Source organism: Takifugu flavidus, chromosome 2 (genome assembly GCF_003711565.1).
Source record: "Takifugu flavidus isolate HTHZ2018 chromosome 2, ASM371156v2, whole genome shotgun sequence".
NCBI lineage: Eukaryota > Metazoa > Chordata > Actinopteri > Tetraodontiformes > Tetraodontidae > Takifugu > Takifugu flavidus.
The window spans coordinates 11,834,094-11,847,971 of NC_079521.1; the positions used below are offsets into that span (position 1 = coordinate 11,834,094).

General features: G+C 44.8%; 1 protein-coding gene across 1 annotated transcript in view; it reads left to right on the plus strand.

The window, feature by feature from the left end:
* The window catches only part of trip4 (thyroid hormone receptor interactor 4), a 43,727-nt gene that overhangs the window by 841 nt on the left and 29,008 nt on the right, over positions 1-13,878 (plus strand). The window contains exons 3-11 of the mRNA XM_057025591.1: positions 691-821; positions 974-1,192; positions 1,476-1,554; positions 1,627-1,732; positions 1,825-2,040; positions 2,114-2,246; positions 2,331-2,521; positions 2,604-2,728; positions 2,930-3,021. Coding sequence (XP_056881571.1) covers positions 691-821; positions 974-1,192; positions 1,476-1,554; positions 1,627-1,732; positions 1,825-2,040; positions 2,114-2,246; positions 2,331-2,521; positions 2,604-2,728; positions 2,930-3,021 — 1,292 coding nt within the window. The remainder of the gene's footprint in view (positions 1-690; positions 822-973; positions 1,193-1,475; positions 1,555-1,626; positions 1,733-1,824; positions 2,041-2,113; positions 2,247-2,330; positions 2,522-2,603; positions 2,729-2,929; positions 3,022-13,878) is intronic.

Below are 13,878 nucleotides of genomic sequence, written 5' to 3' on the forward strand. Positions count from 1 at the left end.
TGAGGAAAAAGTAATTTTTTTTCAGGACAATTCATGTACAGTCATCAGGAACAGTTTGATTGCCCAGATTGTTGACCTGACTTACACACAGTACAATTTAAGGCTTGGATATTTGCATACACTATATATATATATATAGAGAGAGAGAGATACAAGCTTCTTTATCTGGTTTTATTCTCGTTTTAATTGTTTTCCTGATCAATATGTTATGTTAGTGTCTTCACCATCATCCTCATATCTGTTGTTGCTGTTTGTCACAGCATCATTAATGTGAGTTTTTGATAATATATAGTTGTAGTTACTAATAGTGCATTTTGTATTTATTGATAAAGATTGATTGACGACCTACCTCATTTGTATATGTTATACTTTTATATATTATTTTTGTTTTCAGTGTTTTGAAAATCAAGGCAAACTTTACTGGATTTTAAAGGTTTTCGAGTACTGGTTCTGTTTTTAGGGACTTCACATGTTATCTTTGCCATTCTTTTGAAATTTATTTTAACCTTTGTGACTATTTGATCTTAGGGCTGCTTGATGGAACCCTCAGTAGTTTAAGACTTTAGTTTTTCACCTCACAGATGATTAACTTTAACATAACACTGACTAAAAATATTGCAATTGCAACATTAATTATATTTGCAATTAGTATTATTTCCAGATTCATTTGCTGTTTTTCTTTTTTTAAAGATTCAGCAGACATAACCAAAGAAACCCAGAAGAAGCCCAAGCGCAAGGGTCGGAACAGACAGGAAGTAGTGACTCCCAGTAAGATAGAAGCTGAGCCGGAAGTTGTCAAAACACCTGTTGATGAAAGGAGGGTAAGCGCATCATAACGGAAGCATTCTATTCTTTCAGTTTCCCTTCACGGAGGTAATTTTTGCAGCTTTAGTACAGTGATAATGATATGTGAAGCCTGTCAATAGATTTAATTAAATTCTCGCTTTTCTCTTTTCAATGTTTTTTTTTCCAGATCCAAGAAAGCAGTAGCACTTCTTCAACAAAAAAGAAAAATAAGTTTATTAGCCTCTATAATAAAGAGGGGCAGGACAGGTTGTCTGTCTTGCTTCCAGGTCGACACATCTGTGAGTGCCTTGCTCAAAAGCACAAACTTATCAACAACTGCATCAGCTGTGGTCGAATTGTGTGTGAACAGGAGGGTTCGGGACCGTGCCACTTCTGTGGGAGCCTGGTAGGGAAGGTTTTTTTCTTTAGGTCTGATTAAGTGAGAAGCGTTATTTTTGGCTTTAATATACTGGACTTGATGTAGTTTTGCGAGTATTTAAAAAGACTCTGAATGTCTTCACGGTCTGTTTCATCTTTTATTTTGAGCGAGCAAAAGAAAACCCTCTTGACCCATTTCTAAGAAGGAAAAAAACTAAGTAGTAAAGGACCAGAATATAGGAAAACAGTTTATCCAGAGGCAAAAGAGAAGAATCTAAGCCTCCAGACACTCAGTGATTTTTCTGTTTTAGGTGTGCACTAAAGATGAGCAAGAGATTCTGCAGAGAGACTCCAACAAAAGTCAGAAACTGCGAAAAAAGCTAATGGGGGGTAAGTAAACTTGACTGGAAAATGAAATTAAATAAACATGTATGCAGTTTATGTTTGGGATGTTTTTGATAGATTTTGGAGAGAGAGAATATCTTCCTCATCAAGAAGCCGTGATGAAAGCTGGTTTGGAGAAGGCTGTCCAGCACAAAGAGAAACTGCTGGAATATGACAGAAACAGGTATTGTAGCCAGTGGTGGGCTGTTTCCTGCAGTGGAACACAGTAACTGGACATGGGACTAACTGTTTATCTACGGTCCATCTTAACTCCAGTGTGAGGAGAACGCAGGTTCTTGACGATGAGTCTGACTACTTTGCCACCGATTCCAATCAGTGGTTATCGCCCAATGAGCGAGAGAAGCTGCGGAAAAAAGAGGAGGAGCTAAGAGAGCTCCGGCACGCCTCTCGCAAGGACAGGAAGATCACGCTGGACTTTGCGGGTAGACAAGTGATAGATGAAGGGAACAACCTGGACGAGTACTACAAAAAGTGAGATAATGTCACTGTTGTCACGCTGTTCACTCCTGTTATGTGAGGTCTGATGACCAAATGTCTCTTGCAGAATGGATGAAACGCTGAAGGCTATGAACAACGGATCCACGTCAAAATTGCCAAAACCCTCTGATGGACAGATGAGTGGGACACTGAGGGGTAGAGAGCTGTTGAACCCCAGCATCATGCAGTCTGCACCAGAGGTAAATCGGAATACTGATGCGTGTTACTGGGTTTGTGTTGTAGGTTCTCGGTCACCGTGTTGAGCTCTTTCCTGTACCTTCTAGTGGGTGGATGTCAGTGGCAGAGAAAACTCCAGGAGGAACGAGAGGGGGAAGAGATCAGCAGAGGACAAAGGGAGAGAAGAACGCGCCAGTTTGCGGCTCCAAGACAGAGAGCTGCAGGAGATGTCTGATGGTGGCTGGTGCCTCAGCATGCACCAGCCGTGGGCATCGCTGCTGGTCAAAGGCATCAAGAGGTGAGTAGCCTGGCAAAAAAAATTGGAAATTAAACCACCACAATTTCAGCTCATAGATTTATTCACTTGCGTGTCTCTGCAGGGTGGAGGGGAGAACGTGGTACACGTCCCACCGGGGTCGTCTCTGGATTGCTGCTGCAGCCAAGAAAGCCACCCCTCAGGAGATCGCAGAAGTGGAGGCGATATATCGTCACATCTACAGAAAAGGTAAATGTGCTGTTCACAATAAAGCTACAGCTACTCAGACCTTAGCTGTTTTACAAGCAGGACATGTCAGCGGGTTGTGCTAGCTCCTCTGCTCTGGCATTTATCCTGACTTCAGAGGGCCACAATTATGGTGTTCTAATCTCAAAGTGATTTATAGTTCTGTGTGTTCTTTGACCTTCAGCTATTCAAACTTTTTTTCAGAGCTCAGATTTCCGAATGACTACCCCACAGGCTGTCTGCTGGGATGTGTGAATGTGACTGACTGCCTTTCCCAGGAGCAGTTCAGACAGCAGGTCAGTGACACCATATACACCACACTCACACACACACACACACACACACACACACACACACACACACTAAATAATGGCAAAGAAAGCATCGCACTGCTCTCTTCAGTAGCTTTTGTCAGCAAACCCAAAATGACAGTGGAGGGTTTTAACCTTTGAGCTGAGAGTCATAGTTTAGCTAGTTCATTTGCAGCTACATTAATATTTTTCCAGAGTTTGGTGACGTCGCGGCAGAAAAGTAGCAGAAACTAGGATTTCTGTGGACTAAACAAGTTGCCTGTCAAGTGTGTAGTCAGTTGCAATATATTCCTTCTGTGTGTCATGTTTGTGTGTCCAATTGTCTTGGCTAATAACACTAGAGGCAGTGAAGCACCTTTAACACACAACCACAGAAACCCTCTGCCTCGATTCAACACAGTATAGGAAATAAGCACAAAAATGTATTACATTTAATTTATTATTTAAAACATGGCCAGTTTTAAATGGTTTCCAGAATTGGGTCTGCATCTTTTCTCTTGAAACGTTCCCTGGATGTTTTAGTTGTAAGTCTGTTGCACCACCACCTCCCACCACCAGAGGTCAGTGTGTGCCTCTATCGCCAGCAGCCCCCGCTTGTCTTTCCAGTCTTTCCCACTGGTGACAGTATGCACCACAGAATTACCCTCTGAACCACACAGCACTTACCACACCAGTTACCTTCCATATGGACTCCACACTGAAATCACCATTGTGTTTGTATAGCAAACTTTCATTCAAAATATATCCTGCAGTAATGAATTACACAATCCTCTCCAATTCATCGAGTGAAATCAAAAGAATGTTTAGTTTGTTACCTTGACTCTGGCTCAGGTGTAAATCTGTATAAATGGTCAGGCAATAATGTCACTAAACTATTTACATGTACCTGTACACATATGGTGTAATACTTTAGTTTTACCACTTATAAACATGAATGTACAGCTCACTCTGCATTCAATCCTGTTCTGTATGCCCAGAGTCACCTTGAAAGTAGAATGTTAGTGGAGGAACTTAATAATTACATTGCAGCCTCCACCTTGGCTCTTTTGGCTTTTATAGCCACAGTACAGTCCAGGTGCTAATGATCTGGTAGAATCTTAATGTAGACTTGAAAAGTAAAACATACAAAATGAAAAACTTTGCACATCCTCAGGCCCATAAAAACCCTCATTCAGTGCTGGACACGTGGATTTATGTTTGTAGATGACCGAACTGAATCACATTTGGAAAACACTTCCTCGCATTCCAGTTTTTTTTTATAATATAGTCTTGGAAAAACACACATATTTCTTTATAGGAACACTGTACTTATGTTTCCACATGTACCATTTCTTGTGTTTAAGCGTTCAGATTTAAAAGAACATCTTGGAAATGTGTGTTGCCACATAGTTTTCATTCTTACTGCTGGGATGTGTAAATCTAAGAGCTTTCCCCTTTTGTACTCTGTCCTCATTTTCTCCACCACCACTCATTCCACTCAGGGCTGTAAAGTCATGTTTGCAGGCAGTGTGACTGCCCTTTCATCCTGTGAAAGTGTGTGTGTGCGTGTGTGCGTGTGTCCACTTGCCCAGAACAGCCATAAATAACACCCCCACCCCACACAAGGCCCCTTCAGAAAAAATAAAGGCAGATGTAGAAAATAGAGAAGCAACCAGCCAAGAACAAAAGGTCTAATGATTGCGCTGAGCAGTTGGTTAATGCTTATTTTAGTCACCAGAAAGCAGGAAAAAGAGCAGACGCTCTTGTTTAGCTGTTCGCTCTTGTTTAGTGCTTTGGCCCTGTTTCTCTTCATGCCAGTGTAAAAGCACATCTTGTTTGAATGAACAGAGGTGAGCGAGTGTGCTGAATGCAGCCTTTTGGTAGTTGTGGTTTGATGAAAGAGGGAAGAGCTAAATTAGTCATTAAATAAATAGTCATTATGTTCCTAATCTTTTTGGAATATTTTGTTTAATAAAATGTGACGCTAAGTCATGGGAGTGTTCGAAAATACAGGAAATATCACAAATGTAAATATTTGGATAAATTACATCGGGTGTAATATCGTAGGACAACCGCTTGGGGCGCCACTGCCCAAAGAAACACCAAAGACCTGATACCCTGCTGACAGGCAGTGAGGAACTACCACCCCAGGCAGAGCAGGATTTCCATCTGCTTGACTTGGACCAATTCTTCCCCTCATTAGAAATTGACCAGCGTATCGATCCATTCCCCCCATAATCTTCCTCTCCTCCCATCTCCCCAGCCCCTTTTACCACTGATAATTGGCCAACCATTATGATCTGTGCTATGCCTCTCCACCATTGCCTCTCCCCCACCCCTCGAGTGCTCACTCAGCAATGGGTTGAGATACACGCCTGACCTTCCTGCTGCAGAGGAACAGCGGGGGGGGGGGCTTTGGAGATAAAGGTGCGCTTCAGATTGGAAACGAGACTGTTTCTGTGGTCGAGACGGACTGAGATAATTAAAAAGGATGGGCAGAGCGCTCCAGCCAGAGCAGGCGTGTTTATAAGCAGTGGATCTGCTGCAGATGGTTCCCTTCACACATACAAATGACACTCAGTGTTATTTGAAAGACTGCACGTAAAATAGAGCCAAACGTCATTGCTTTATTTGGAGTGCAGCGTTTATCTGCACACGCACGGGCGTATCCTCAGTCCGGTTCCCTGTGTGGGCGAAGGCACACCACGCCCCCCCCCCCAAGCTCCAGCCGCGCCATCCACCGACTCCCGCGGTGAAAAAATTGATCGGATCAATCCACGCTCATAATACGCCTCTAATTTATTATTCCTGCCAGAGACCAAATCCACAGCGCCGCGCTTTTATTTCCTGCTGAAGCCAGAGAGGGAAAAGTGTGTGATTTGTCCATAACGCGCTGTAATCAGAGGATGTCGTGAGGATGAAATGTTGGCGCAGCAGCCTGAAACTTTTCAGCCTTGGCAGATGTTTCTGGACTGCAGAGTTTCGCAGGAGCATGTTTTATTCACCTCGGCTCTGTTGAAAGCGGACGTAACGGGTCCCCCGACGCCCCAGTACATCAAATAGATGCATGTTTAAGAGATTGCTTTCTCAGTGGTTTATCGCTGCGAGAGCTTCAGACTCTGGTTTCACATTTCTTTGACTATTAAGCGGTGGACACTCGCAGGATAAATTCACACCATTTCAGGGTGTTACGTGGTTTCAGCTGTTGTTTTTACTGGCTCTACTGTTAGCAGTATCAAATAAAACCTGCAATAATACAGATCTAGCATGTGTTTTAGTAGCATAATGCTCTGGATTTGTAGCCTGTGGGGGACAGAAGGTTATTTTATGATACCCTGATAGGGGCAACATTATAATCTACTTCTTATTTATTTGTTTCATTTGTTTTTACTCCCATTTTGTCTGAAATATGTCCTAATTATTTAGAATTTTGACATGAATCATATTATCTGTAGTCACTTTAAATTTACATAGATCCTATTTGAGTATATTTTTTACTCTAGTTTGAAATTGGAATATTCCAAGAGTGGACTGTAGAGGAACACCAATAGAATTAGATTTTTTTATGCAATTATTTGCGTTTAATATATGAATTGTACTGGTATGGAATATTGTGTCTGATGTGTGTTGTATGCACAGTATCACAGTGTAGTGTGATATATGTGTTCCACGGCCCATGTTGCATTCCCTGGAGAACCATTTCTCTCTTCATTATTAGTCAGCACTGGTCTCCTCCTACCGTTTTGTCTTGGAGTCGTTTTACATGCAGCCCGTATCTACTTGAACATCCAGTTCATAGATTTGCTGGAATCTCCCGTGCAGCTCTCGGCTTCTTTATGAAAGATAACTAACTGCATCATACACAGCTCACAGGCTGCAGCTCTTCAGATGCGTGCACAACGGCATGTGTGGCACAAATGGAACGTCGGCTCATATGATGTAGCCTAGCCGCGAGCAGAGTCACTTATCTTTGTGAAAGAAGTGTGGCTTTCTGTGGAATTCCATTTGTGCGAGCGTTGCCTCTGACCTCCAGAGTGGAGGAGCTCCTGTGCTTGTTAGGCCTGCTGGAGCTCGGTCTGGTGCCTGCGTTTCCTTGTGTGGTAATGTGATATTTATATGCTGAAAGCCTTCCTGCCAGCATGCCCCCCACACATGCACACTCACATTTTCTCACAAACACAGGATATATTGGAAGCATTCCAAAGGAAGGTAAGCCAGGGAAGCTATTTTTCCTTCCCGTGTTTTCTGTAGAGTTGTATCAATCTTGGCGCCCTCCATCATTCCATGTTTTCTCCATATTTTCTCCCTAACATGTTTTCCTGGTCTTGGTGGTGAAGTTTTATGTCTTAAAATTTGGATCACAGATGTATACCCTTATCAGCTTCAATGCATTTTCTCTCCCCTCCCCCCCCCCCAAAAAAGCGTGTCGCATCCTCGCACACTCGGGTTCCTCCCTTTTCCTCGCTGGGCAGTTTGCCACGGCGGGGAGGTCAGACGTCATGTGATTCTGCAGTGGTGTGTAGAGCACATTCAGCCTGGGGTCCCCAGGCACCGGATGACAACCAACCAAACAGGTTTTCAACAGCATGAAAAATACATAGACCCATCTGCCAGACTTGAAATGGCCTCCTACACTGTTTAGAATTTCCTTTCGTGTCCTTAGACCACTTCACTGAACGTCACACGGTTGCTGTAGTTACTGGATCTGACGGCTTAGCCTCCTTCTTTTAATCCCCAGTCCTCCTCTGTTTTCCTGCTCATTTAATGCTAGTTATTCCTCCTACTGTATGTTGATGAGAGGAGCCTGCAGTGACAGGCAGCCTGGCAGGCTCTCTGTGATCATCTGAAAGGCTGGAGTCTTGATGGAAATAAGTCAGAATCCCAGTGAACTCTCCGGACTGCGCAAACCGACTAGAAGCTTTACAAGTAGAAATAAGTTCCGCTGCACAGTTAAATCAGAAGGTTATGTTTATTTAAGGCTGTTGCATTATTGTCTGTCCTGTTGCCCTAATCACGATATCATTATCACCACAGTTGAGACCGTTACACCACAAACAACACAGCCTGTGATTTACTGTCAGTGTTTATAGAATATGTCTTGATAGCTCTACCAGTTTTATACAGGTTGAGATGTGGTCCTCTAGGTCAGTGAACACACTTGTTTTGAGCATGAGCACCTTATTTCATCAGTTATTATTTAATCACTCCTCTATTCCATCCACAGGTAAATGTGCTGACAAGCACAGTGGATGGCATGAAAATGAACAGGCCCCGACTTAAAAGGCCTGTAATTTAGTGTTTAAAGTACAGTGCATTTAGCCCATCCTCCTCCTGAATGGGTATGCTTGCCGTTCCAGCTGCTTTCATCCCTCTTCGTGTAAGTAGGGCAGCGTGGAGCCGTTCTTCTTGTTTTCAGAACCAGCCGTGCTCTGTTTGAAATGGTGGCATGACATGTGTTTCCAGATAGAGAGGACGCGTCTGTAGATATTTATGCCGACGTCGTTCAGGCTTTGACTCTTGCAAGTGATCTCCTCGACAAAGCTCTAATGAAGCTTAGCCTCAGTATGTTTGACATTTCGCTCCCATCTCAACATCTGTTGTTTGTTTTTGATGCCCCCAAATGGCTCCTCGCGAGGCCGGCGTCTGTGCCAGCTTTCTGGAACGAGGAAGTGCGTGTTGTGGCGCTGCGTCGAGCCAGTCTTGTTACTCTGGTATCAGGAATTCAGAGAGCTTCAGTTCACTTGTTTTAATTTTCGCCCGCTCGCAGCATGAACTGGCATTTTTTCACTCATTACATCAGGTGCTTCTGCCAGACGTTGGGCATGCCTCCGCAGCTGATGCAGGTCACACATACCCCCCTTTGGGTGCATTTCAGAGGGCATCTTGATCCATTTAGGCTCCGGTCCAGCAGCAGTATAACCACAACTATCTCTCATGCAGACAGAGCAGGAGACTTTCGGCCACTGCGGGGTCAGAGATTACTAACGTGATTGTTCTCCGCTGGGCGACGCGTCTACTCAAAACTTCCTGCTGGCACATCTGAGGGGAGGAAAGTTTGGAGAACGGAGGGAAGTTGTGCTTTCAGTAGTGTCATTAATCTTTTTTCTGGGTACAAGAGAAGCATGTAGCTGAAGCAGCTGGGTGGTCCAGTCACGCTTAAAAGCAGCTGTATTGATCACTGCTGTGCAGTTTTGGCCTTGATCCATTAAAAACAAGAACATTGCAATTAGCATTGTCAGGGGCCTGGTTTGTTCTGTACGTGTAACCCACAGTCAGAGGATAAAATGTAAAAAAAATGTGGCATTTAAAGCTTTGCCAACATACCAGCTTATTATTTAAAGACTGGCAACATCGTTATAATATTCGCACTTGGATAAACAAGACTGACGTTTAATCCAGACGATCTACACTCGCCAGGTTTTTGGTCCTGGTGCTCAAGCTAGCTTCGTCTGTTAGCAACTTCCTTCATGTCACAACAGAGGGATTTGCACCTCCGCGCCGCTGTCGATTTAAATGGCAGGAAGAGCGTGATCGTTTTCAGCGAGGCTCTAATGATGTGTGCTGCAGGGAGCAGGGAATTCACAGTCTCTTCATATACACCAGGTGCCCTGTGATCAGGAAGAATTAGCATCAAACGTTACGGGCTTTTTCTACCTCGTGTCTCGCTGAAACGTCTCCTACTTAAACAGCTGGAGGGAAGTGAGTTGAAACTACTCACAGCCTTTAAAGCAGAAAACCTCTGTTTAGAATTGCTCATTTAAAAAAGTATTTAACTATTTAAAGTCTGTTTTCACCAGCTTTAAGTTTTGAAGTTGAAGGTCAGATTATAAATTGTTCTAAGCATCAGCTGTGGAGAATGACCTCCTTTCCCATAAGCTCTCAGAAACAACAAGCTGAAGAATGTACTGAATAAATGAACGCCATATTCATGTGTTACAGACTGCACTTTGTCCTCCTCGTCAGCCTTTCGACGCTTATTGGTAAATCAGCCAGAGCTACTTAGATGTAATATGTAGTTTGAGTCAACACACACGTCTCCAAACACTATGCAAATGTTTATGTCATTTAAGGGTGCAATGTTCCCCTTTCTCCTCAAACACTGCACAGCTAAAGGCTGCTGATGCTTCTGTTTATTTAAAACACCAGCTCTTTATTGCAGCCAACTGTAACCTCAGCTGTGCCATCTGAGGACACATCCTAATGAAATACACTTGGAAATCCCCCGAAATAAATCCACCCTCCTGACCTCAAACGGTCCTGACGAGATATTTAGTGATCAAAAGAAAGTTGGAGAATAGAATCTTCCTTTCGGCAACATCTTTTTTTGGTTATGTAGACACTACATCTTCTGGCAGCCACGGTCCCGGTTACTAAAGCGCCGTCTCTGGGGAGTGGTGGGCAAACAGACTTGTTTTGTCTCCTTGATGACCTTTATTATGCGTAGCTAAAAACAGATTCAAGGGCATATCAAAGCAGGAACAGTTCCCAGTAACCTCAAAGGGTTCCAACTGTTTTAATGTGAATTTAGAGGACTTATTCAACACCTTCCACACAGGGGTACTATAATCCTTCCTATGGTGTATCAGAGGTATCGCCATATCTACTGCAGTTTGGAGTAATGACCCACGGGCTAGAAGAGAACCAAAACTTGCCCTCCACCAAGGATGCTGCCTTTTCCAGAAAGCCTTGAGAGCAGCAGGGAAGAGCCAGTTATTTCCCGTAGAGGCTGAGTGAACACAGATGGGGCGGGGGTTGTTACCCCGTGTCAGTGTATCAAAGGAAATATTCACCTTGAGAGACAGACGCGTTCGCAGACTCCCCAGACCTTCTCAGTTTCCACGTTCTGGTACCGAACGGTCACGTTCTGGTACCGAACGGTCACGTTCTGGTACCGTTTCTGGTACCGAACGGTCACGTTCTGGTACCAAACGGTCACTGCGAGATGGTTTGTTGGGGGTGGGAAGTCCAGAGTTTTAATGCTGCAGATTCCCTGGTATGTTCCTTTGAAGTCTGTGCTCGCCAGCAGACACGGTAATTGTCTTCAGGGGCTCTCGCTGTGTGTGTGCAAAGGAAACTACTTAGTGGAATGGTTTGCCTGTGTGGTTTTCTGCAAGTGCTTCAGCCTGACGCTTCAGCAGAAAAATAATAAAGGCGCAGCTTTTTCCCTTTTGTGACTTGTAACTACTGGGTGTAATAGACTGCAACTTTCTCTTACTGCGCCATTTAAAAAAACAAAAACAAAACCCAAACCTATTTGTGTTTGTTATTCAGCACTGCCACAGTTGCACAATCATCAAATGGAGGCTAAGCAGTGAATGGAAGAGAAAAACCCGTTCCCTTGGAACGATACAGCAGTTGGCTTGTTGAGTCTAAAAGGCTCTGACTGTTGTGAGGCAGCCTTGTTTCCTTCTTGCCCGAGGGCCACGGCGGGAGGTGAAATCATAAACATGGCTGGGAAAGTGAAACTGGGCTAAGTGCTGAGGTCTGTGTGAATCTCTCTGCTGAAACGCACCGCTGCTCAACACCCCAGCAGCAGAAAAGCTCATTTGGGGGCTTCCTCATTGGGTGGGAGGGGGACACGGGCTAATGGGCCATCAACATGGCACAGATAGAATCATAGATTTCACCTTAGCTAAGCTTCAACTGCAGTGATCCTGGTGAGATTGGCTCACGCTGTAGTTTGTGAGTCTTTTTTTATTTTTATTGTTGCACCTTTTGCTGCGCAGAAACACACTTTAACGCCGGCGAGCTGACTGGCAGAGCGGCGGTAATTGGAAAATCATGGACCCGGTGCCGAGCTTCTAATAATGAGCCGTCTCTCGTGTTGAGGATATTAATAATGAAAGGCTTCAAGAGCCGGTGTTGGACACTCCTGGATAATTAATGTTCACTCTCCAACCAGACACCGGTTGATTCTGCAGGTGACGGAGTTGAATTTTTAATCATGGCTGCTCAACTCGGGGAGGGTTTAAATGAAAGGGACATAAATGAGCTGCGGGAGGACTTCTGTTCTGAGTGCACAAGCTGAACATTTCAATCTTTGACTTCCTGTTTTCCGGGAACGTGCCCGTCCCTGCAGTCGATTCGTCCGTTGTGATCAGACCTTTAACTTTGCCGCCATTCTTGGAGCCGTTCCTAATGAAACTCGACGCTCCCTGCAGATGTTTCACAGTATATGTGACACAAATGGATGGTTTCTCCTCCACCGCTGGGAGACTTTTAATGCAAAACTGGTGGAGAAATGACTTGGAATTAACGGCAGGCGGGAATAAAGCACAGACCGTGGAGGGAGGACTTGAAATAAACGCCGCGCGTCATAAAATGTGCCACTTTCACACTGAGTAGTTGTATGAAAGGGGCCCCTAAAGAGATCCCTGGGAACTATTTTCCCACAGGCCAGTTTTTCCTGGTTGCATTAATGATGAAGGGTGTGAATTCACCAACGTCTGATGCCACAAGATCACCACGAACCATTGGGCATGTGGCTCAATTGTATATTCAGAATTGTCCCAATTATCACGTCTCTATAAACTGAGTCTTTTAAAAATGGCGGCCTGGGCACTCTGGTCGGTGATGTTCTACATAATAGTGAAGAAAAAACTGCCAATTCGGTTCCAAAAACATTTTTTTAATAGAGAAGTGACAGGACTAACCGGTTGCTAACACTGGTGCTCTACCAGATCACTCATGGCGGTTGGCTGCCTCGGCCGCGCTCTGGCCCTGTTTCGTGCTACAGTGGAAAAACAAACATGCAGCAAAGCTGAAAGGCGGTTACAGCGCTGTTTCCTGAGGGCAGTTGCGTTTGAAGGGTTAACGGATGCCAGAAGCGGCTCGCATTGTTGGGCGAACACGACAGATTAGAGAACGATTGGCAAACGATTGCTGCTGCACGCAGCTCCCTACACCACCCTTTCACCTCCCACGTGTAGCCCAGTATCTCTGAGACAGCCCATCTGCTCCTCCACTCCCGGGGTGAAACCAGCCTTGACAGATCTGGCTAAGCAGTATTTCAAGTGTCCTCAGTGGGGGGACACAGTTGGCTTTGTGTAGCTCCCTATCTGTCAGCATCTCTGCCTCTGCACTTCTCCCCCAGCTTAAAGTCTTATTATCTGTCTTTCTCACAGAATCATACACCTCATTTTTGTTCTCAGGCTCTCCCCCTCTGCACCTTCCCTGCTTTCTGCCCTTTTCCCTCCCCCCTCTCCTTTCCCAGCCTCCTCATTTTTAAAAGCCACATGCTCCCAGCCCGTCTGGCTCAGTTGCACCCTGCCAATGAAGGGCTTTTTATTGGGCTGAGATTGAGTGCAGCCAAGCAGGGCCTGGCTGGGGCTGAAGCTGGGGCCAGCTCCTCTGCACCCACCCCCTCCCCCTCCTCTTACACAGACAACTCCACATGCCTGTTGTGGTCTGGCCCTGTCGCCCAGAAGCAGATTACTTGTCTCTGCTGCCCTTAATTGCCGACAGCAGCTGAAAAGAGCCAGAGAGGGGGAGAGAGAGGGGGAGAGGGAGAGAGAGAGAGAGAGAGGGAGAGAGCCATTGTAGGGAAGGGAGAAAGAAAAGTGTTGGCTTGTTGAACTGTTACTTGACAAGCTTGGAATCAAAGGTTTGTGTTCCTGCTGTCGAATTCTGGCTCTGCATTAGTGGCTTTTTATTAAGATGGATGTTGTTTTCATCAAATGTTGGTGGGAAGTCACGCCGACTGGGGCCGTTCTGAGAATGCAGTGTATGGAGCACAGATGATATGAGGGAAGGCTGATGGAGTATGTGGTGGAGGGGGAGGGGGCCCATTTGGCCTGGCCTTTAAGTCATTGTTTTTGCTCCTGTTTAATCCCCTGTGACCGGATCCCAGCAAATAATTGAATT